Genomic DNA, 22,345 nt, shown 5'->3' on the forward strand with positions numbered 1-22,345 from the left:
GCTGATTGTCTAGACTTAAGATATGATAGGGGCAGCTAGATGGCACAGTGGATAGAGTGCTGGGCCTGGAGTCGGGAAGACTCATCTTCCGGTGTTCAGACACTTACTAGCTGTATGACCCTGCAAAGTCACTTAACCCTGTTTGCCTCAGTTTGCTCATCTGTAAAATGAGCTGGAGAAGGAAATGGCAAATCATTCCAGTATCTTTGCTAAGAAAACCTCAAATGAAGTCATAAAGAATAGGAGTCAGACATGACTGAAAATGACTGAACAGCAACAGAGTGATGGAGAAAATGTTAATAAAGCAGATTAAATTAAAAGTATGTCCTGCTTTTTGGAGAGCTGGATGTTAAACATTTACTAGCACACTGCTGCCTGATGGCTGTAATCCAGGGGGGTGGAACCTGTGGCCTTCTAAGTCATTGGGTGCGGCCTTTTGACTGAGTCCAAGTTTTACAGAACAAATCCTTTTATTAAGGGGATTTGTTTTGTGAAGTTTGGATTCAGTCAAAGGGCCGCACTTGAGGACCTAGAAGGTCTCATGTGGCCTCAAGGCCATAGGTTCCCCACCCCTGCTCTAGCCCCCTTTTGCCAATCCTGGCATTGCTGCAGTATGAAGGCCTTTAGGGAGAGTGCGGCAGGCTTCATGCTGAGCTGGTATAGTGTGAGGTATGATGACAGGTGTATTGAATCTCTCCAGCCTTCAACTCCTCCCTCTCTCCCCTCCCGCAAACCCCTCAGCCACCTGGAAATCCTACCATGATTAACTCCTTCTTCTGGATTTAAGTATTGTTTTCCCCAGACTCTGATGCCTTGGAAGGGATGAGACTGACAAGACAGAGGCCCCAGTCAAAAAAAGACTTTAGTTTGAATCGTTCTTGTCCTTTGTTTTTGAAGAGGACTAGTGACATCGTGGTGATGTCTTGACTTACATGTGAATTGGATTGAAGTGAGGCAGAGTTGTACGAAGTCGTCAGCCTTGCTTTCTCTTCCAGTCATCTAAGTCCAGTGCAGGATAAAAGTCAAGGGGACTGCTGACGGCGTCTTTGATGCCTGACCAAGCTCTCAGTGGCTGCTTCCACCACCTTCAGGGCCGCTGGAACAAATTGTTCTCATCTGCCCAGTCTGCCAGGGGAAGTCTTCTCGTGCTTGGGGTAGAATCCCGCTAACTCACTGATAGGTTTGAAACCCTCAGTGACCCTCAACTGTGGGTTGGCCCATGCACCCCAGATGGTTTTACTGGGATGTAGCCTCCGCACATGCTCCAGCTTCTTGGAGCCACAGGTGAGAATTGGGTGACAGGTGGACACCCAAAGGTGATGAGCAGCTCTGAAGAGGGCTCACAAGCCCTCACGCCAGAAGTGCTGGTCCTCCCTGAACACCCTATTACACCTCTAGTGTGAATTAGCAATTAAAAGAACGTTGGGTATTATCATTATTTAATTTTCCCTTTCTACTGGGAAAGCTAGCTGACAGTAAAGAGCTGAGGAAAGAGAAGCTCTGGTTTAATAGGAGTGGAGCTGGTGGTGGTGAGATATAGGAAGGAGATGGGACATAATCGAACAATAGTGAGGAGGGAGGGGTCATAGGCAGCTGGATAGAGCACTGGACTCAGAGGCAGGAAGACGTGAATTCACATTTTGCCTCAGACACTTGTTAGCTGTATGACCTTAGGCAAATCGTTGAACTTCTTTTATCTGCCTCAGTTTCCTCATCTGTGAAATTGGGATAATAATAGCACCTACCTCTCAGGGCTCACAAGCAAGTCAAGACATCATCTGTAATGTCGTTGGTCCTCTTTGAAAATGAAAACGAACAATCACAAAGTGTGAGAATCAAATGAGGTAATATACATAAAGTGCTTTGCAAACCTTACAATGCTATATTAATGCTTTGAGAATGATGTCTGATGTGATGAAAAAGATCACTTTTGGGGAGGGAGGTTTAGGCATTTTGGATTCAACTGCTGGCTGTACCTCTCTTACTTTGGATGAGTTATTTCTTCCTTTCCTAACTCTAAGTTTCCAGCTGATTTTTAAGAGCTCTTGCAAATCTGGCATTCTGTGTTTTATGGATAATCACTCCAGATAGGGAATCACTGGGGAAGTAGGGAGATGCCTGGAAATTCCTGTTTGGGGATAGAAGAAACGAGGGTCACCAAGAGTCCTTCTTTTCTTTTTTTTTATTTTAGGCAATTGGGGTTAAGTGACTTGCCCAAGGTCACACAGCTAGTAAGTGTCAAGTGTTTGGTCTGAGGTCGGATTTGAACTCAAGTCTTCCTGACTTCAGGGCCAGTGCTCTATCCACTGCGCCACCTAGCTGCCCCCAACCAAGAGTCTTTCTTAAAGTAATAGGAGAGGGGGCAGCTGAGTGGCACAGCGGCTAGAGCATTGGCCCTAGAATGAGGAGGATCAGAGTTCAAATCTGGACTTAGAAACTTATCAGCTGTGTGACCCTGGGCAAGTCACTTAACCTCAATTGCCTGCCCCTACCAAAATAAGTAAAATTACAGTTATAGGAGAGATAGGCTTACTGCCTAGATGGCCCTTCTCAGGTATGATTCACAGTCTTTCCCAAATGATTCTTTCCTAATAGAATCAAATCCTAAATGACCCCAGGAATGAAGAACAGGCAGGACCTGGGCCTCCGTCCAGCTGAGGGGAGGAAGGGAACAAACATTTATTAAGTACTTATTGTACGCCAGGCACTGCACTGAGAGTTTTTCAAATATTATCTTGTTTGATCCTCAGAAAGTCCCTGGGAGGTGGAGGCCATTTTGATTCCCATTTTACAGTTTAGGAAACTGAGACAAACAGAGGTTAATTGACTGGCCTAAGGTCATCTAGCTGCCAAGTATCTGAGGCCATTTTTGAACTCAGGTCTTACTGACTCCAGGCATCTGGTATGCCATCTAGCCGCCTCAGTGGGCTGTGGATAGGAAGGCTACCTCTTTTAGGTCACATTGACCATTCATCTCTGATAATTCTGACCATTTATCTCCTTCAGTGAGACTCCCCATAGGGAACATTTATCTGGGCTGATAGAAAATCTTTTGTAGGGATCTGTAGCTGGCATCAGACCTTTTTCTAAGTAATATTTTAACAGCCCCATTGTCAGAGGCTCAAATAAGGAAGATAGGATGCCTCGGAGCCACTCTGTGCATGATATTGGGGGTGAAAAAAACATCCTGTAACCTTTGAAGCTTGAGCTCCAGTCAAGGCTGCTTCTAGTAACCTTTCTATGGTCATTCCTTCCACATCGCAGGGGTTAAGTGCATGGTGCCCGCCCATCCCCTACCCTCATCTGGAAAATCTCTGAAAAGTTTTTTGTTCCTTTGTACCAGAGAAGAAGTCAGAATTTCTTCTTTTTCTTTTATGGGGTGTTGATATAATACAAGATTATACGTATATTTTGTGCATTTCTGAGTTTCTAAACTTTTTCTGTGTCGTCTGCTGACCTCCCCTCATTGTTTTTGGCTTCTGCAAAACTCTCAAAATATTCCCATTTAATTTCTTATGTCGATCCACGACACAGCAAAACTACATTGGAGAAAGTTGCGACGTGGAAGGGATAACTGTACTTACTCGAGGTAAGTCCTAGAAACAACAGACAGGATAAGCAGTGGGAAGTGCACCCTCGGTCATGAAGTGAGGGGTGGTGGTAGCACTCTGGGACTCCATTGCTACTCCAGGACCAAGCAGGGGAGGGACAGAATTCAGTCTACCACAGGTCAGCTTCCTATCAACTCATCATGCCTACTGTCTAGATGCTAAACTCTGTGGTACCAAGGCTACTACAAGACGGCAGGTATTGGCTCCAGGGGACTCCACCTATTTATGGCTCTGTCCCTGGGAAACCTTCCATGGTCATCGTCATTCCCAGCCAACGTCCCCTTCTTCTGACCTGGAGTGTTGGATGTGGAGACAGGAGTTTTTGTTGTTCAGTCATGCTGGACTCTTTGTGACCCCATTTGGGGTTTTCTTGGCAAAGACACTGGAATGATTTCCTGTTTCCTTCTCTAGCTCATTTTCCAGATGAGGAAACTGAGGCAAACAATATTAAGTGACTTGCCTAAGGTCACATAGCCAGTAAGGGTCTGAGGCCAGATTTGAACTCAGAAAGATGAGTCTTCTTGATTCAAGGCCCAGCACTCTATCTACTGCCCCACCTAGCTACCTCCTGTCCTAGAGACAGGAGATCTGGGTTCAAATCCAAGCTCTACCCTAATTAGTTTGGCTGACTATGGGCAAGCTACTTCCTGTTTCTGAAGTTTAGCCTTTTGCAAGGTGGGGATGATAATAATACACTAAGGCAGAGGTTCTTAACCATTTTGGGGATCGTGGATTTCTTGTGCTGTCTGATTCTCAGAATAATGTTTTTAAATGCACAAAATACATAGGATCGCAATGAAACCAATTATGCTGAAATAAAGATGCACTCCCCGGCCCCCCCATCTAAGTTCAGGGATCCATGGAAATCTATCTACCTGCGGACCTCCTTAGGGATCCCTGGATCCCAGCTTAAGAATTCTTGTACTAAGTTCATGTGTGATCATGTGAAATTATTTTACCTAAGCCTCAATTTCCTCATTTGTAAAATGGAATCTACCTCACAGGGGTGTTATAAGTATCATGAAATGATATGATTTCTAACAGTTATTGAGCTATAATTTGTAATATCAAGTTGTTGGGGTTTTTGTTGTTGTTGTTGTTGTTGTTGAGATTTTATGAGGATTTAGACTTAGAATTCCTGGGTTCAAATCCTGACTCTGCCTCTCACTGACCTTGGGTAAATCCCTAGACTTTTCCAGCTCACAGTTTCCTAATAAACAATATGAGGGGGTGGACAAGATGACCTCTTAGTTCCCTTTCAGCTTTAAATCTATGATCCAAAAATGATGGTAGGATTATCATGAGGAAATATGCTTTGTTGACCTTAAAATATACTAGAAACATGAAGGTTTTTTTTTTCCTTTTCTTTCTAGAGAGGTATGGTGTGGTGGAAATAAGTCTGGATTGCGAATCAGAAGACCCAAGTTTCAGTCCTGACTCTGTCAGCTGCACAACTGGGGCTTGTTTCCTGTAAGATGAGGGGACTGATATGACTCGAGAGGACGGCAAAGGTCCTCTCTAACTCTAAGATCTTACGTTCTTCTTGTCTCTGGACCTCAGTTATCTTATCTGTAAAAAGGGCACTCCCTTGCCTACATCACGAAGGCCTTGTGAGGATGAGATGAAATAACAGGTTGGAAAATGCTCTGACACGTGGAAGGGGTCAGTACAAACGGACACGTAGCCATTATATTAACTGATGTTTTTATGGTTGATGAGACAAAGTGGAGACGCCAAGAGCCAGAGCTCTGGGTGGACAGGAAACAGTTTATTACCCATATGAACACAGATACTGGGGCGCACTGACGTACCGTTTGGATATTGTGAGACCCTGGAACCCACCCACTCATCCCTCGCCCCAAGTGCCTCTGCCTTTGTGTTTCCAGGTGGGGTCCAGCTCATGACAAATGTCCCCTTACTCTTGGCAGACTGCTCCTCAGCTGCTGATGGCTGGGCTCCTGCTGTCCTCTCTACCACTAAAAGAAACGTCCTACACGTAGATAAGCCAATACAAAATACAAAAAAGGCAACAAACAACCGGATGGGCAGTGTCAGGTGGGCTTGAGAAAATCCAGGAATTTCAAATCCTTTTTTTTTTTAACTTTTTTTTCCTTTAGGTTAAGACTTTTTAAATGAAGTGAATCTCAGACAGCAAAGCTTCAGAGTGTGCTGAGTCTGCTAATAAAAAGAGATTCTGGACCAAGGAGTAGAGGGTGGGATGGGGTCAGGGGGTGGGGTGGGAAGTGCCCTTAGAGTGCCTTGGTGCCCTGTGAGAAGATTCAGTCTTCCTGGAGTCCTGGGCCAGGCTGGAAACCCCGGGGGCCAGTTTGAGGCTGACCCATCACTATGTTGTGCTGATTCGGCTCAGCTCCTGCCGGATTGCTGTAAAGACAAAGGAAGAAATCGTTTCAGAAATCAGCAGAGGCTCCCCCAGGAGTCTCAGTGACGGTGTTACGGGACAGGACGCCGGACTTGGAATCCAGATCTGCTCAGTGGCTTTGGGCATAACATATCACCGAGTCTCAGTCTCCTCATATGTAAAATGGGGATGAGAACAGGTACACTACTTACCTCAGTGGGCTCTTTAAGGGAAAAGTGCTTGGCAAACTTTAAGGTGCTGTAGAGATGTGAATTGTTCTAGATCTAGAAGGAACTTCAGAATTATAAGCTCTAAGGTCAAGGCTGGAAGGAGTCTTAGAGATCATCTAGTCTAATCTTTTTGTTTTATCATTGAGAAAGCTGACCACATGGCTAGTGGACGTCAGGTCTAGTAGGCCCTATGTAGAAGCTAGCTGTTATTCTTGAACACAAGCCAGAAGGACCTTTGTTCGTAACTCCCTGAACTCTAAGAGCCGCCATAGGAGCAGAGACCTATCAGGCTGATCAAACACACCATCAGCTTCCTCCCTGGGCTCAGAACTAGCCCCTTGTCTATTGTTAATGCAGCTGGTGCCAGGGGAGCCTGGTGGAGCCAGGACAGAAAAGGGAAGGAATACTGGGTGTGTGGTGGGGAGAGTTAATAGTTTACTTTTACTGATTCCTTCTTCTCTGGATTCTGTATCTCTCCCCCTCTCCTTTTTCACTTATCAGCTCTCTGAATCTGATTCCCATAGCCAGGCAAAGCAAGTGAACATTACTTCCCTTGTCTTCCTCCAGCTTTGTTTGCCCAGGAACTGAATGAGCTCCAGGGGATCGATCTTGGGAATTGCAGAAGAAAAGAGAAGGGAAACTCCAAACCACTCATTCCCCTTCTTTTAGCTTAATCTCTTCATAATTCTGCATAAACCATAGTTGCAGTAGCAATGATAATGGTGGTAACGGTCCCAAATACCTTAAGCTGGGGGTGGGGAACCTTCGGCTTTGAGGCCACAAGGGGCCCTCTAGGTCCTCAAGTTCCCCACCCCGGCTTAAGGTATTTGGGACCATTACCCCTGTCTTAAGCCAACCCTCTCCTTATTTCTCCAAAACAAAAAAAACCAAACCAAAACAACAACAAAACCCAACTATTTCCAGCTCATACTTGTATAGTCCTTTCCTCTATTGTCCCACTACTTTGTGAGGGAGGCTGGGCAGAAATGATTATCCCCATTTTCGGAGGAGGAAATTTGAGGCTAAGGGAAGTGACACGACTTGTTCAAAGTCACACAGCTAGTAAGGGGGAGGGTCAGGACCACAGGAAAACTTCTCCTGACTCCCACCTCACCATCCTCTCCTCTAGGGATGCAGCTCCCTACAAGCTGCTTCTCCAGCTATGTGGGAAAACAGGCACCGGAGTGGAGAGGGATGGGACTTTTTTAAATTCTCTTCATTTAACTATAGACTGGTTTTTCTCTGTTGGGGTGAAGGACTTGGCTAGATAATTCCAGCTGGCTACCATCCTGGCTCTATCTTAGTCTTGGTAGCCATGATCATTTTTTTTTCTACACAAGGGCAGAGGTAGCACAGATAAAGTTACATGGTATATTCTAGTTAATCAATACACATTCATTAAACGTCTACTCTCTGTCGCAAACTGATTTCTATAGGATGGCTTATAATGAATTGTGCTGATCTTTTTTTTTCTTACTTTTTTTTTTCCTCCCACCACATTCACCTTCTGAAGTATGCTTTATTGAGGCTGATATAAGGAAGTTAATATGGAGAAAGACCAGGACTGATTGAAGAGGTGTTGGGACATCCTGGATTTTTCTAGTTACTGATTGATTATGTGACCTTGGGACAATTACTTCCTCATTGTGGGTCTCAGTTTTCTCGTTCACAAAATGAGTGGGTCAGACTAGATGATTCCTATTATTACTTCCAATTCTGACATTCTGTGATTTGTGCAACTCAAATGCTCCCTCTCTCAAGAAGCTTTTCCTCATGTTCACTGGCTATAGTAGAGCACTGGCTTTGCAGCTGAAAGACTTGGTTTGGAACCTGGGCTCTGACACTCCCTAGACCAATCTCTTTCCCTCTCTGCGCCTCAGTTTCCTCATCTGTAAAATGAGGGGTTGAATTAGAAGATGCCTCTTGCTCTGATCCCTGTGTTTTCTTTCCTCTGAGCCCCCTTTGTACTTAAAATCATTATCCCTCATTTGGTTCTTATTAATCTCAACCAGGTATTCTTATTCTTTGATACGTCCACCCCCTCGTCAGACTGCCAGCTCTTGGGGTAGGGGCCTTCTACCTGCTTCTTGGGCGTGGTGCAGGGCTGGGCTCATAACAGATTCGATAAATATATATTGATTGAACTTTTTGTTCTCCTGCTAATTCTCTTGACCTGTTTATTCAGAATTCTAAGTAGAGTTTGGGAGAACTCCAGCATGGGGCTTCTATTCTCCTCCTTCATTACATGTTAAAGCCTCTTCATTTCTTAGTTTCTTCAACTATAAAATGAAGGAGCTGAAGTAGATAGATGGTTTCTAAGATCTTTTCCAGCTCTGACAGTCTATGTTCTATGATTTTAACATCCCTCCCACCTCTAAGACCTTATAGCTTATGATCTAAGGTCATATCTGTGTTCTCTGATCCATGTCTGACCTTCTGTGGTTCTTGATTCTAATGTTCTGTCCATCTATGATATTTCTGTTCTAAAATTCCTTTCAGCTTTATGATTCTGAAGTCCCTTTCATTTCTTTTTGGAATATATATTTGTATTCTATCTATCTGCACACACATATAACATATATTACCATACAGTACATATTATATGTTATATATAACTATATAGCACATATACATTTATGAATATCTTCTGTTTTTGTGTTGACCACATTTCCTCTCTGCAAGTCTTCCTTTTCCCATTCCCAGAGAGCCATTCCTTTCATTTTTGACATTCTATGTTTTAAGATTCAAAATCCTTCCTACTCAGAAGGTCTACGGTTCTTCCCACTCATGGGCCAAACCTTGCCATATAGTTTTGTAGGAAACAGATCAAACCTATTCACCTGAGGCCCAATTTCTATTCAGTAGGACCTGCCTGGGGTCCTTACCATCAATGATTTCCTCTTTGACTTTGTGTAGTTCTCTAACCACTTCTTCCAGTATTTCCTGCATAAGATGGGAAAAAACAAAAACCAAAAAAAAGCCCAGAGTTAATTTGTGGCCATTCATCCTTTTGGCCTACTCTGCTTCTCCAGAAGAACAAGTTGGGCTTGGCACTGGGGATAGTGTGGGGTTTGTTTCCTTTATCTGAAAATGTGAGGCTTAGGATGGAAGAATCTAGGGATATCCCCATAGGGTGTGAAGGACCCAGGGTAGCTCTAGAAGTAAGAGGTCCAGAGCATCCATAAAGGATTGTTAGTACTCCAAGACTATATTTAGGAGTTATGAAGGACCTGAACACTTCCTAGGGGTTGTGAAGTGCTTAGGGTGTCCTTGCCCTTCCTTTTTAATCCATCTTTCCTTCCCTCCATTCCCCCCCAAAAAAAAATTAAAGTCAACACTGATGGCAGCTTCAAAAGAGAAAAGAAAGTCACTAAATGAATGTTGAAGAAGGGCAATTCCCTGCATGGAGAGGATTTCTTGATTTGTTGTGACAAGTCGATTGTACAACATTTAGTCTCCATGGGAAGAGACTCCTCTTTCTTCTCCTTTGTCTACCTCTTGAGTAGTGAGTGAGTCAGCCCCTGGTTTACCATAGCAGAAGGTGGGTGGAGCAGGGTGAGTTCCAGTTCCTGAATTATTCATTCTTATTCTCATTCTCTCATTCTCTCTCTCTCTCTCTCTCTCTCTCTCTCTCTCTCTCTCTCTCTCTCTCTCTCTCTCTCTCTCTCTCTCTCTCTCTCTCCTTTTCCTCCTCTTCTTCTTTCCCCTCCCTTTTGGGGGGGGTGAGTGGAAAGGACACTTACCTGTTTCATCCGATCAAAATCTAAGGCATCTAGAGCACCTTCATTGCCACTACCAGCAGGCTTCATCCTAGGAAGGGGAAGGGAGAGAGGAGGTAGAACAGGGGTAGAGGATAGGACCTCCTTCACAGGACCCCTTGAGGACCCATGGGCAGCCAATGTCCAGGACCTACACGCCCTCCTGTCTGTCCAACCTGATTGTTTCCAAGTACCAGTGAAAACAGGCTGCTCTTGTCCTGCCTTCTCAGGGCTCCAGGCTTTGATTCACACCATAGTCACATAGCTAGTGAATGGCAGAGCAGAGATGTGAGCCCAGGTATCGTATACTATATAGTAGAGTGGGAATAGTGATGGAACTATAGCCAGGGGACCTGAGTTTGACCAGCTCTGCCACTTAGGTCAGCATGGGCAGAGAGGTCATATCATCTCTCTGAGTCTCAGTTTCCTCATCTGTAAATGGGATACCATTATGTGTACTACCTACCTCACAGATAGAAAAGCAATCTGTGAGAAAAGCAATCTGAATGTGATTAGTAGTAACATTGTATAATATATAATTACATACTATATATAAATATATAATACATATTGTATAATGTATATTATAATAATATATAATATATAAAATATATGTTTATATTATGTAGTATATAATAATATATCACTATATAATATACTAACATTGCTATTAGTTCTAACAGTAATGAATATTACTGTTAGTACTAATAGTAGTAATATCAATCACTAATGGTACTTTATAACTACTAATAGCAATGATATAATTAATAACTAATAATAATTAAAATTTAATATCAATAAGTTAGTACCAATACTATTAATAATCAATAAAATCAATAAGTGACATGTTAAATTCAATAATTAATAATTTAGTGTAATATTGCTAATAGTAATTAACCATTCATATTGATTACTATTAGCAAAAATCTAGAATTTGCCTCTGATTAGTCAGTATTTGGCTTTCAGTCCCACATCCCAGGTATGACAAAAGGGATTTCCTTGCTTTTGCAAACCTGAGGTTTTTGGCTTTTTCCCTTCCTCTCTTCTCAGCTTCTGATACTCACCTACAAGGCCTGGCTCCCCTGAGGGCTCTGTGGCCACTGAAGCCTGGGAACAATACTCCCATCGAGGCTGCCCTTTAAAACAGTGGACTCATAATGCTATCTTCCTAAATCCCAGGGCTATAGGATCCTTTCTAGTGCTGGTATTGGGGTTAAGATGAGGATGTGGAAAAGAGGCTGAGTGGCTGATAAGAGAGTCTCAGGGTATGGGTTCACATTGTTTATGTTTTGGAGGCAGGCTTTGGCTGACACTCTATGGGACTGTGTGAGAGATGGAGCTGTGTGACAGCAGGGTTTGCCCAAATTACCTTGGCAACAGGTATGGTGGGCAGAGGAGTTTACTGATTTTTTTTCCCTAAGGTAACTTATTTTCTTTATTTTTTTGGCTAGGCAATGGGGTTAAGTGACTTGTCCAGGGTCACATAGCTAGTAAGTGTCAAGTGTCTGAGGCTGGATTTGAACTCAGGTCCTCCTGACTTGAGGGAGTCACTGTACCACTTAGCTGCCCCTAAGGTAACTTATTTTCAAAAAGGAAAGAAGGTGAATTCTTTCAGCTGTATGCCAGTCGGCTTGACTTTGCTTTCTGGCCACTAAAAAATTAATTGTTAATAGGATAGTTAATGAACATCTAGAAAAAAAGCAATAATCACAAGGAGGTCACATAATATCACCAAAGTCATTTCAGACCAAATTGACTTCTTTTTTGTTAGGGGTTTGAGACTAAGATAAGGGGAATTATGTAGATAACACTTTGCCTAGATTTTAGCTAAATATTTGACAAAATTTCTCATGTTATTCTTGTAGATAAGGTAGAGAGATAAAGGCTAAATCTTAGTAGAGTTTGGTGGACTTGAAACTGCTCAAATGGTTGGACTTAAATAACTAATGGTTCCAAGTCAATTTAGAAGTAGATCCCCAGTGGAATGATTGAGGAACCTGGGTTCGATTCTGTGCTGTTTTAACATTTTTATCAATGACTTGGATGGAGGTGTTAGATGATAATAATAATAATAATAATAATAATAATAATAGTAGCAAACATAAAACATATAGTGTTTTAAGGTTTGCAAAGTCTTTTGCATATATTACCCCCAAATCTGCAGATGATCCAAAACTAGAAAGAATAGCTAACACTTTGAATGAAGAGTCAGGATCCAAAGATAAGAAGCAGCCAAACTTGCTATAATGAAATTATAAGGATAAAAAACTTCTCAATTACAAGATTTAGAAAGTTGTGTGGGGTCAGACAGAAGTTTGTAGGAAAAGAATCTGGGGATTTATTTTAGTGAGCAATGAATTCAATACGTGTCAATAATATCACATGGCAGCTGAAAAACAATAACAATAATAATTTAAAAAAAAACAAACATGCCACCTTATGCTACATTGAGAGAGGCATAGACTCCAGAGTGAGGGAAGTTCTGTCCTGGTCAGACCACATGTGCAGTATCGTGTTTAGTTGTGGGAACTTATTTTATTTTATTTTTTTTAAGTGAGGCAATTGGGGTTAAGTGACTTGCCCAGGATCACACAGCTAGTAAGTGTCTGAGGCTGGATTTGAACTCAGGTCCTCCTGACTCCAGGGCCAGTGCCCTATCCACTGTGCCACCTAGCTGCCACTGGGAACTTCATTTTAGAGAAGACATTGATGAGTTGAGAGCTTCCAGAAGAGAGGACTCAGTGTGGTGAAGGGCCATATGAGGTTATGTTGAAGGAACCAGGAGTGTAAGGTTGGGAAAGAGAAGATTAGGGGTGGGGACTGGGGGTGGAAAAAGATAACTCTTGGGTAAAAGAGTGATTCGGCAGACTTGCTGCACTTGATTCCAAAGGTCAGAAATAAGAACAATGGATAGGAGTTGCCAAAAGGCAGATTTAGACTCAATGTACTAGAAAAAGTCCTAACCATTAGAGATGTCCCAAAGTGGGCTGCGAGGTAAGGAGTTCTTCCAAACTAGAGGGCTTACAGCAAAGGCTGGAGGGTCAGTTGTTGTAGAAGAAATCTTGGTTAATGGAGAGAATCTTGTGGGTTGGATTAGATTAGTATCTTTTTAGGTTTGAGTTTCTAGAATTCTGAAATTTCTGAAGATCTTAAGAATACAGAATCTACAATGGACATAATGCTCACTAGTTTCTTTTATTCTTCTCTCACTGTCTCTACCAAAGTTGTAAGCTCATAAAGAATGGGAATTACACCTTTTTTTTTTAAACACCTCTGATGGCTTAACTTGTTGTGTGTTCTTGGGCCAATCCTTTCTTCATATTGGGCCTCAGTTTTGGGGACTGTAAAATGAGAGGTTTGAACATTATTGTTGTTCAGTCATTTTCAGTCACATCTGACTCTTAATAACCCCATTTAGAGTTTTCTTGGCAAATGGAATGATTTGCCATTTCCTTCTCCAGCTCATTTTACAGATGAGCAAACTGAGGCAAACAGGGTTAAGTGACTTGACCGGGGTCACACAGCTGGTAACTGTCTGAGGCCAGATTTGAACTCAGGAAGATAAGTCTTCCAGACTTCTGGCCTGGCACTCTATCCACTGTACCACCTAGCTGCCCCAGAGGTTTGAACTAGCTGGTCTCTGAGGTGGGGTTCTTAACTATTTTTTTTAAGCATATATTGGCAGTCTGTTGAAGCTTGTAGACTCCTTTTCACATAAAAAAATAATTGAAGAAAATGCTAAATTTCAGTTAGAAGTTAGTGAAAAAAAAAATCAATTCCCATGCTTCCCAAGTTCTCCTGCCTAGGTTAAGAACTCCTGTTCTAAGGATTCTTCTTCTTCTTCTTCCTCAATTGGAGTTAAGTGACTTGCCCAGGGTCACACAGTTAGTAAGTATCTGAGGCCAGATTTGAACTCAGGTCCTCCTGACTCCAGGGCTGGTGTTCTATCCACTGTGCCACCTAGCTGCCCCTGAGGGTTCTTCTTTTTTCTAAGAGTCTTATATATCTATTCCCAGATTCTTCCAATCATGAAAGACAATGGACTATTTTAGACATAGGATCACAGATCTAGAACTGAAAGGGACCTTAGAGGCCATCTAGCACCCTTCTCTCCTTACTTTACAGATGAGGAAACAGGTTCGTGAAGGCTAATTGCCTTGTCCATAGTCACACAGAGGAGGAATTTGAATGTAAGTCTAAAATTAGGGGAGATGTATCCTGGAATTCTATTCCCAATGGTTTTAGGGTACTCGTCTCATCATAAATCTAGAACTGGAAGAGAGACCTCTGACCTTCCAGCCCAACCTCTCTTTTTACCATCAAGAACGCAATAGAAGTGTTCAAGGTCCTGTATGAAGCAGATCTTGGCTTCAAATATGAAACTGTAGGGGCGGCCACAGCAGGTTTCATACAGAAGTTTATGCAGAAACAGAATTGCCTTCTCAGGTAATTTCTCAGGCGTTATAAATGTTCCTCTAAAAGCAAAGTTTCCCCCCCACACTCCTTCCCATCAACCTTGTCTGCTTCCATCTGAATAAGGTAAATTGAACCCAAGACAAAAATGAGGCAGAGAGAGAAGTGAGGACCAGAATACTACCTGGAAAGCACTGAGTGAGAGATCTCCCAACACCAAATTCTTTCTCTGTAACTTACGTCCTAAAGACTGACTTAGGTGCTGCCTAGGTGACCCTTACAGACTTCACTTTGGTGTTTCCTTCCCTAGGGGCATAGGGTAAGATCATTGGCCGAAGAAGGCAGGAAACCTGGGGTTTGGTGTAATCTCTGCCACCAGCTTACTATGTGACCTTCAGTAAGTTACCTTCCCTCCCTGAACCCTACTTTAAGTATGAGGGGGCTGGACTAAACGATTTCTAAGGTCTCTTCTGACTCTAACGTTTCATGAAAACCCAGGTTTTTGTGGCTATACCCATTCTTGCCCACCAGAAAGGCCTCAGATAGAATAAAGAGAGAGAACAACCCTCCCCAGAGCAAGCTGTTAGAGGACATAGACACGGAAAGGTTGGGAGTGGAAAGGGAGAGGTGTTAGTTAGGGGGCAGCAGACAAGAAGAGCTCCACCTCTCAGAGGATAGGTGGGGTGGGTGGTAGAACACATGGAATGGGCTATTCAGTACCTAGTGTGTGGCTGTGACTGAATGGGACTCTTAGCTTCGGGGCTCTTCGCCGATGACGGGGTTCTAAGCAAGGGAATGAGACAAATAAGAGGATTGGAGCAAGGCTTGCTGAACCCTCTTGCTCACCCCCACCCCAGACCGGCCCCAAACTGGCCCTCCCTGGCTTGAGGAAGGGCCCATGGCTCACCTGGAGAGTAATGAGGCTACAGGTTTCTCCACGGAATTGCTCCTCTCCCAGGGCTTCTTCCCAGGATCTGTAGGGTGGGATCAAAGAGTGTGTCCTTTCCTAGCCTCCATCCTTCCATACCTAAGCCCACCACTTGGCAATGACTCCCTCAGAAGCGCCAGTCAGAATCTGAGAATCACAGGACTACAGACTTATGGGCATCAGGTCCAACTCCTGCCCAAATAATGAAGTTAGTCTACAGTATCCTTGCAAGTGGTAATCCAGCTTCTACTTAAATACCTCAGTGATTGGGAACTTACTACTTCTAGAGTTCCACCACTGGACAGTACTATTTGTTATAACATTTTTTTGGGGGGATATATTGAACCTCCTTTTAGCTTCCATCCACTTGTCCATTAAATATCATGCTTCCCTGACCTTGGCCCTCATTTTTGGTTTTTTTAGGCAATTGGGGTTAAGTGACTTGCCCAGGGTCACACAGCTAGCAAGTGTCAAGTGTTTGGTCTGAGGCTGGATTTGAACTCAGGTCCTCCTGACTTCAGGGCCGGTGCTCTATTCACTGCGCCACGTAGCTGCTCCAGCCCTCATTTTTCAAAATAATTCCAAATTGTATAAAATACTGGCAGTCAATCAAATCACACTGAAGACTTAAATAAATTCTAAAACAGAAGTAAGAGAGGACTTAAAGAGTTGGAGGGATATTCATGATCATGCTGCTTTTCTTCATATGAATACATAACTGAAATATAAAAGGTCATATCATAAAAAAGTAAAATGGATGCCCATACCCTTCATTAATTATTAATAATTAAATGTGGCTAGGAGAAGAAGAATAGAGATTACAAAAGATAAAATGAATAATTTCCATTGATATTGTAAAGCATCTGCATGAATAAAATTGATGCAGCTAGGAGTAATGGGGAGCCCAACTGTGCATAAGAGCTGGGTTCTCATTGGCCAGTCCTCCATTGCACAGGATAAAAAAGGGAAATGTAAACTGGGTGGAAAAGTTTTCACATTATTTATCTCCAATAAAGATCTAATGTTCCAACTGTAGATAGGGAATTAACACAAATATATAAGATCAAGAACCATATCCCAAAGGATGAGTAGTCAAAGTCTATGAACATGCAGTTCTCAAAAGAAGAATCACAAATAACCATACGAAAGATTTTTCCAAATCATCATAATAAAAGAAGTTCAAATAAAAATAACTCAGAGTTTACTTCATACTCAGAGAATTGGTAAAGATGACAAGAATGGAAATAATCAATGCGATAGGGGTGTTGATGAGTCTAGCACACTAATATATCATTAGTGGAATTGTAAATTGGTCCAATCACTGAAGAACAATTTAGAATGATGTGATAAAAGTAACAAAAATGTCCATACTCTTCAACCCAGAGACCTCTCTACTAGGCCAATAACCAAGGAAGTCAAACATAGAAAAGTCCCATGTATGACCCTTTTTGTTGTAGCAAAGAACTGGAAACAGCGGGAACTCATTGATTGTGGAATGGTTGAGCTAAACGTGGTAAATGAATGTCCAAAATATTATTGCAGTACCATAAATGGTGAATATAAGGAATCCAGAGAAACATATAAAAACTTATATGAACTAATGCAAGGTAAGTAAGCAGGACTAGCGAAGCAATAGATACAAAGATTATAACAATGTAAATAGAAAGAACAATAAAGGAAGGGAAAAAATTAAGTGCCTACTATATGAAGCACTTTACAATTATTAACTCATTTAGTTTCCCCCCTGGGGGGGGCACCGACCCTAGGAGGTAAGTGCTAGTATCAACTCCATTTTACAGATGAGGAAACCAAGGCAGATAGCAAGTAAGTGATTTGCCCATGATTACACAGCAGTAAGTAACTGAGGCTGGATTTGAACTCAGGTCTTTCTGACTCTAGGCCCACTGAACCACCTAGCCAAACCAAAACTGAATTAAAAACTAATTATAACAATTTAGTTTAGCTCCAAAGAAAAGAAATGGTGCTCTTCTCTTTTAATGGCAAATAGGGGACTCCAGATGTAAGATGTTGACTTTGCTTTCAGACACAGTTGATATATTGGTTGATTGCTCAACTTGAAAAAACAACAAACACCACTTTGTTCCAAGTCAAGATTTGCTGATATATTTGAAAAGAAATGTGATGTTAAAACAAAGGGCATCAATGAAACTTAAACTAAGATCAAATTAAACAAGCATGACAGAAAGGATAGAGCTTTGGAGTCAGAAGATGGGTTTAAATCCTGGCTCTGCCTCTTCTGTGCTGTGTGACCTTAGACAAGTCATTTAGTCCCTTAAGCTGTTAGTTTTCTTATCTGTCAAGTGATAGGGTTGAACCAGATGAACTCTAAGGAATCTTCTAGGTCTACTGTTCTGTGACCATTTGATTTTGTGATTTGGTGACTTCAGTAAGTCACTTCCTCTCATTTGATTTTGTGATTTTGTGAGCAGAACTAGGAAAACAATAGATATAAAGATTACAACTTTTTTTTGAGCTCCTTCCTACTTTAGGGCATTCTCTGTTCAGTGAGTCAAAAGTCCTTCCCACCTCCAACATTCTATATTCTGGGGTCCTTTGCATTTTTAACAGCTAATGAAAGTTAAGATTATGTTTCAGCTGAGGGCCTTTTATAACACAGACCTTTCCTTTTTTCGTGTTTTTAAAGAATATACCTCGAAGCAGGGGGCCAACAGTAGTCCATTTTCTAGATGGATCCTCTCATGAAGGTCTCCATCAGAAGAAGCGCAGGTTTGGTCTGGGAAGAAGGTTTCTATGGTCAACTCAGTTTATGCTTACCTGAGGCATTTGGTGGCTGTCCGGCCCCTCGGGTCCCTGGGGAAGGCGAGGTGCTAGATTCTTCCTGAAAACAAAATGTAGAATATCCTGTCAGTGCCTGGAGACTGTCAGCCTTCGTTACTCATACAAATGAGTCCCAGAGGCCTGGGCCAATTGGATGCAGTGACAAGGACAATAATGTCACCAAGTTCTCTGACCTCCTTAAATAATGATACTTATATACCTTCAGGATTGTTTGGTTCCAAGAGGAACTGTGGAATAACAGAAAGAGCTGGCCCCAGAGCCAGGAAAAACTTAGCTTTGTCAAATCTTTCCTTTGACACTGACTTAGTGAGCCTGGACAAGTCCCAACCATTCCACACTCATTGTTGTAATCTTGGTGCTCTCAAAACTGTTAGTTTCATAGAAGGTGCTGACTGGGATTGGCAAAGGGAGTTTCCTCTCTTAGTCACATCCAAGGCCCAGCCTGTACAGCCTCCACCATTCTACACATCCCACAGCGGGTACTGAGTGAGTGGTTTCAGTAGCTGAAGCGTTGCCTTAAATACTGACTACAAGGCCCGTTTCCTGGGTTTGAGACCCAACATTTTTGGTGCATTTGGATTGAACATTCTGCAATCTTGCCTGTGCCCGATATGGGTATATGCGGGCTGCAGCATAACGACTCGTCTAAATGACATTATTGCGGATATACATGACAAGAAAAGCTGGCCAGGTTATATTGTGAGGATCAAGAAGGGGATAAACATTTACACAGCACCTTCTGTGAATCAGGCTAAACATTTTTACAAATATCTCATTTGATCCTCACAAACCACCCTTTGAGGCAGGTGTAGGTATTAAACTCATTTTACAGGTGAGGAAACCGAGGTGGACAGAGGTTCAGTGAGACGTGCTAGTCAGTATCTGAGGCTGGATTTGAACTCAAATTCAGATTGCTTGCTGTCTTTGGAAGGGGGGGAGGGGAGGGAGTAAGAAAAATTTGGAACTCAAAATCTTATAAAAAATGAATGTTGATAACTATTTTTACATGTAATTGAAAAAAAAAATACTATTTCCAAAAAAACACAAAACCAAAAAGGTCCAGTGCTCTAACCATTCCACCACCTAGATGCCTTATGACAGATGAACAGCTGGGGTGAGAGGAGTACACTCACAATTCAAAGGAGAGCTCCGGGAGGCCTTCTCTTAAGGTTGATTCCCACAGCTTCTCTAAGTAACATGAATGGGAACATGTGAACAAGGACACAGCAGGATGGAAAAGGCTGTGAGAGGGCTCTGATCTGCACTGGTGAAAGGAACGCTCACAAAGTAAAAGTCTGGATGGGGCTTTAGCTCTCCTTAGAACTTAAGCTCTTTGAGGGCAGGAGCTATTTTTTATATCTCTACGGCCTTAGCGTAACGCTTGGAACCTGGGTATAAGGGAAGGGAATATAGAACTTACTTTGTGCCAGGCACTGTGTTAAGTGCTTTTCAAATATTTTCTCATTTGATCAAATCATAGTGACTGCTTAATAAATGCTTATCGACATAGACATATATAATTATTTCAACACAATGGTGATGTTTGCACTGATAAATGTTGATGCTTAGGGATTTAAAGTGTTCTCTCTCTTTCTCTAAATATATATTTAATATATAAAAATAGATTTATAACATATAATTATATATTAATAATACATATTATAATTATAATAATATATTTATATAATTATAAATAAATATATAAATAATATATCTAACTACATATATTTGTAATATATTTATATATAATATACATCTCTCTAAATATATATCTATATCTATATATATATATATATATATACAAGCACAAAGAGAGAGAGAAAGGGAGGGAGAAAGACAGAGAAAGAGTAGATAGAAAGGGAAGGCACTAGTACCTGTGAGAGAAAGACTCCCTAAAGTAGGTAGAATTTGACTTGAATCTCCCCCCCCCCACCTCTTAGCAGGGAAAAAGCATGAGTCAACACCTTTAATAATCAAGAGTAGGCCACCAACATACACTTGATGTCTGCAGGCACAGTACCAAGAATTGAATGAACCACCTTATAAGTGTCTTTGAAGTGGTCCTGCCCTGTGTGGAATATGAAGGGGAAGCTGGCTTCTAAAAGGCAACCCAAAGTGAAAGAAGTAATTTGAAAATAAAAGTTAATCATAATGCTTGCCACAGATCCACCCCCAGGAGCAGTTTCTCTCCCTCCTGACCTCCTTCAAGGCATCATTTATGATCCATCATTGGAACTCAGATTTGCCTGGAGTAATCAAGTACCCCAGAACACTTTGCATTTTATTTGCTTCTCAGCTTCTTTCCATGTTTTTCGGGAGGAGGGGGCAGAATTGCGGAGGGTGAGGACTTTGTGCTATTTCAGGAACTGGGCTTCCTGATCTTTTGGTCCTTTCTGACTATTCTAATACCTACGAGTGGCACCGTGGTGCCCTAGCCACAGCGCTGGGCTGGCAGTAAAGGGCCTTGATTGCTGTCTTGGCCCTGCTACCGATTCACAGTGTTGGCTTAGGCAAATCACTGCCAGGATCTCACTTTTGTTGCCTGTAAAATGAAAACAGCTGAACTACATCATCAAATCATGTCACAGATCTAGGGCTGGAAGAGGCCTTATCTAGTCCAGTCTCTTCATTTTACAGATGAGGAAGCTGAGGTACGAGAGGGAAAGTGATTTTTCACAGAGGTAGCAAGTGGCAGAGAGGGGAAGGGAACCAAGTCCTCTGACTTGGAATCCACTCTTTCTCATCATTTGACCCCTGTCCAGTCCTCTTACACTGGCTTCCCTCGGGTGCTCTACTACCAGCTAGCTCCAGTGGTCTACTTGCAATTCATCCAATATGCCTATGTGTGCTTGCTGTGTGTCCTCCAGGCCTCCATTCTCTTAATCCCTGACTTCCTTCAAGACTCAGGTCAAATCCTACCTATGCCAGAGGCCTTTCCCTTGAATCTACTACTGTCTTCCTCTCTTAGAGTAACTTCCATCTGTTGATATGTGGGCCGAGGTAGAGTGAGGACATCAAAGTTGGTGCCCTCAACAGAAGTAGGGAAGTTCAGAAAAGGGGTGGGTTTGGGTGGAAACATAATGAGCTGTGTCCTGATGTCTGCCAGACCTTCAAGTTTGAAATGCCCATAGGCATTTGGTGATATGGGATTGGAGGTCAGAAGACAGACTAGAGTTAGATCATCTCTCTCTCTCTCTCTTTGCTTATATGAACACAAAATAAGTAATATAATATGTATACAATAAATGTGATATCTACCTAGTCGTTGGTATGCTTTTCCCCCATTAGATTGTGAGCTCCTTGATGGCAGTGCCATCTTTTTGCCTTTTTTTTTTTTATCTCTAGTGCTTAGCCCAATGCCTTGCACATTTATTGTTCTTGTTCAGTCATTCAGTCATGACCCCATGGACAATACTGTAAATACGGTTTTCTTGGCAAAGATTCTGGTGTGATTTGCCATTCCTCCTCCAGTGGATTAAGGCAAACAGAGGTTAAATGATTTGCCCAGGGTCACACAGCAACGAAGTGTTTGAGGCTGGATTTGAACTCAGGTCTTCCTGACTCCAGGCCCAGTGCTTTATCCATTGACCCACATAATAAGCACTTAATAAATGTTTGTTGATTTGATTTTTCACTGTATTAAGCTGCTGTTTTCCTTTTCATTCCTAATTGGCTCAACTCAGAGATAGAGCTAGGCTAATTTCTCTAAGATTGCTAGATTCTATGCCAGGGGGAGCTTCCCTTCTCCCAGTTTTACAATTCTGTCAACATGAGGTCTTAGAAACCCAGAGGGTTACAGGGTCTGATGGCACAAGAGCTTTGTACTTACTCACTTGCCTGGATGCCCTAGCTCGGTGGCAGGCTCAACAAAATTGAGATCTAGATGGCAGACTGGGCCTTCAATTTTCCATCATATTACTTTACTGTGACACCTTGGTTGTTAACCTCTGTTAGGAGGCAAAGCATTCTTTTGGATACCTTGCTACATAATTCATTTCACCTATAGACTCATACTCTTCTCTCAGCCTGGAATGCATGCTCCTCCCTCCTTTTTTAATTTTTTATTTTTTTTTTATGTTTTTGGTGAAGCAATCAGGGTTAAGTGACTTGCCCAAGGTCACACAGCTAGTAAGTGTCAAGTGTCTGAGCTCACATTTGAACTCAAGTCCTCCTAACTTCAAGTCCGGAGCTCTATTCACTGTGCCGCCTAGATGCCCCCATCCCTC

The 22,345-nt window shown here is 42.2% G+C and overlaps 1 protein-coding gene and 1 long non-coding RNA gene across 6 annotated transcripts in view; one reads left to right on the plus strand and one right to left on the minus strand.

Annotated features, from left to right (window-relative positions):
- Positions 1-3,163: 3,163 nt before the first annotated feature.
- LOC110222412 (uncharacterized) lies at positions 3,164-5,255 on the plus strand. Its single transcript, XR_002328368.2, has 2 exons — positions 3,164-3,589; positions 4,985-5,255. It is a non-coding gene; the product is annotated as an uncharacterized LOC110222412 (long non-coding RNA).
- A 103-nt stretch (positions 5,256-5,358) lies between these two features.
- The window catches only part of EVL (Enah/Vasp-like), a 199,008-nt gene continuing 182,021 nt past the window's right edge, over positions 5,359-22,345 (minus strand). For 2 of the 5 annotated variants that reach the window (XM_021007360.2, XM_021007361.2), the window contains exons 9-14: positions 18,096-18,159; positions 15,279-15,345; positions 15,092-15,154; positions 9,944-10,010; positions 9,041-9,143; positions 5,359-5,993 (exon numbers count right to left, since the gene is read on the minus strand). In XM_021007360.2, coding sequence (XP_020863019.1) covers positions 5,956-5,993; positions 9,041-9,143; positions 9,944-10,010; positions 15,092-15,154; positions 15,279-15,345; positions 18,096-18,159 — 402 coding nt within the window. In that variant the 3' untranslated portion in view covers positions 5,359-5,955. The remainder of the gene's footprint in view (positions 5,994-9,040; positions 9,144-9,943; positions 10,011-15,091; positions 15,155-15,278; positions 15,346-18,095; positions 18,160-22,345) is intronic. The other 3 variants (XM_021007362.2, XM_021007363.2, XM_021007364.2) reach the window with 3 other exon arrangements.

Source organism: Phascolarctos cinereus, unplaced genomic scaffold (assembly GCF_003287225.1).
Source record: "Phascolarctos cinereus isolate Bilbo 61053 unplaced genomic scaffold, phaCin_HiC Scaffold_2;HRSCAF=192, whole genome shotgun sequence".
NCBI classification, from domain to species: Eukaryota; Metazoa; Chordata; class Mammalia; order Diprotodontia; family Phascolarctidae; genus Phascolarctos; species Phascolarctos cinereus.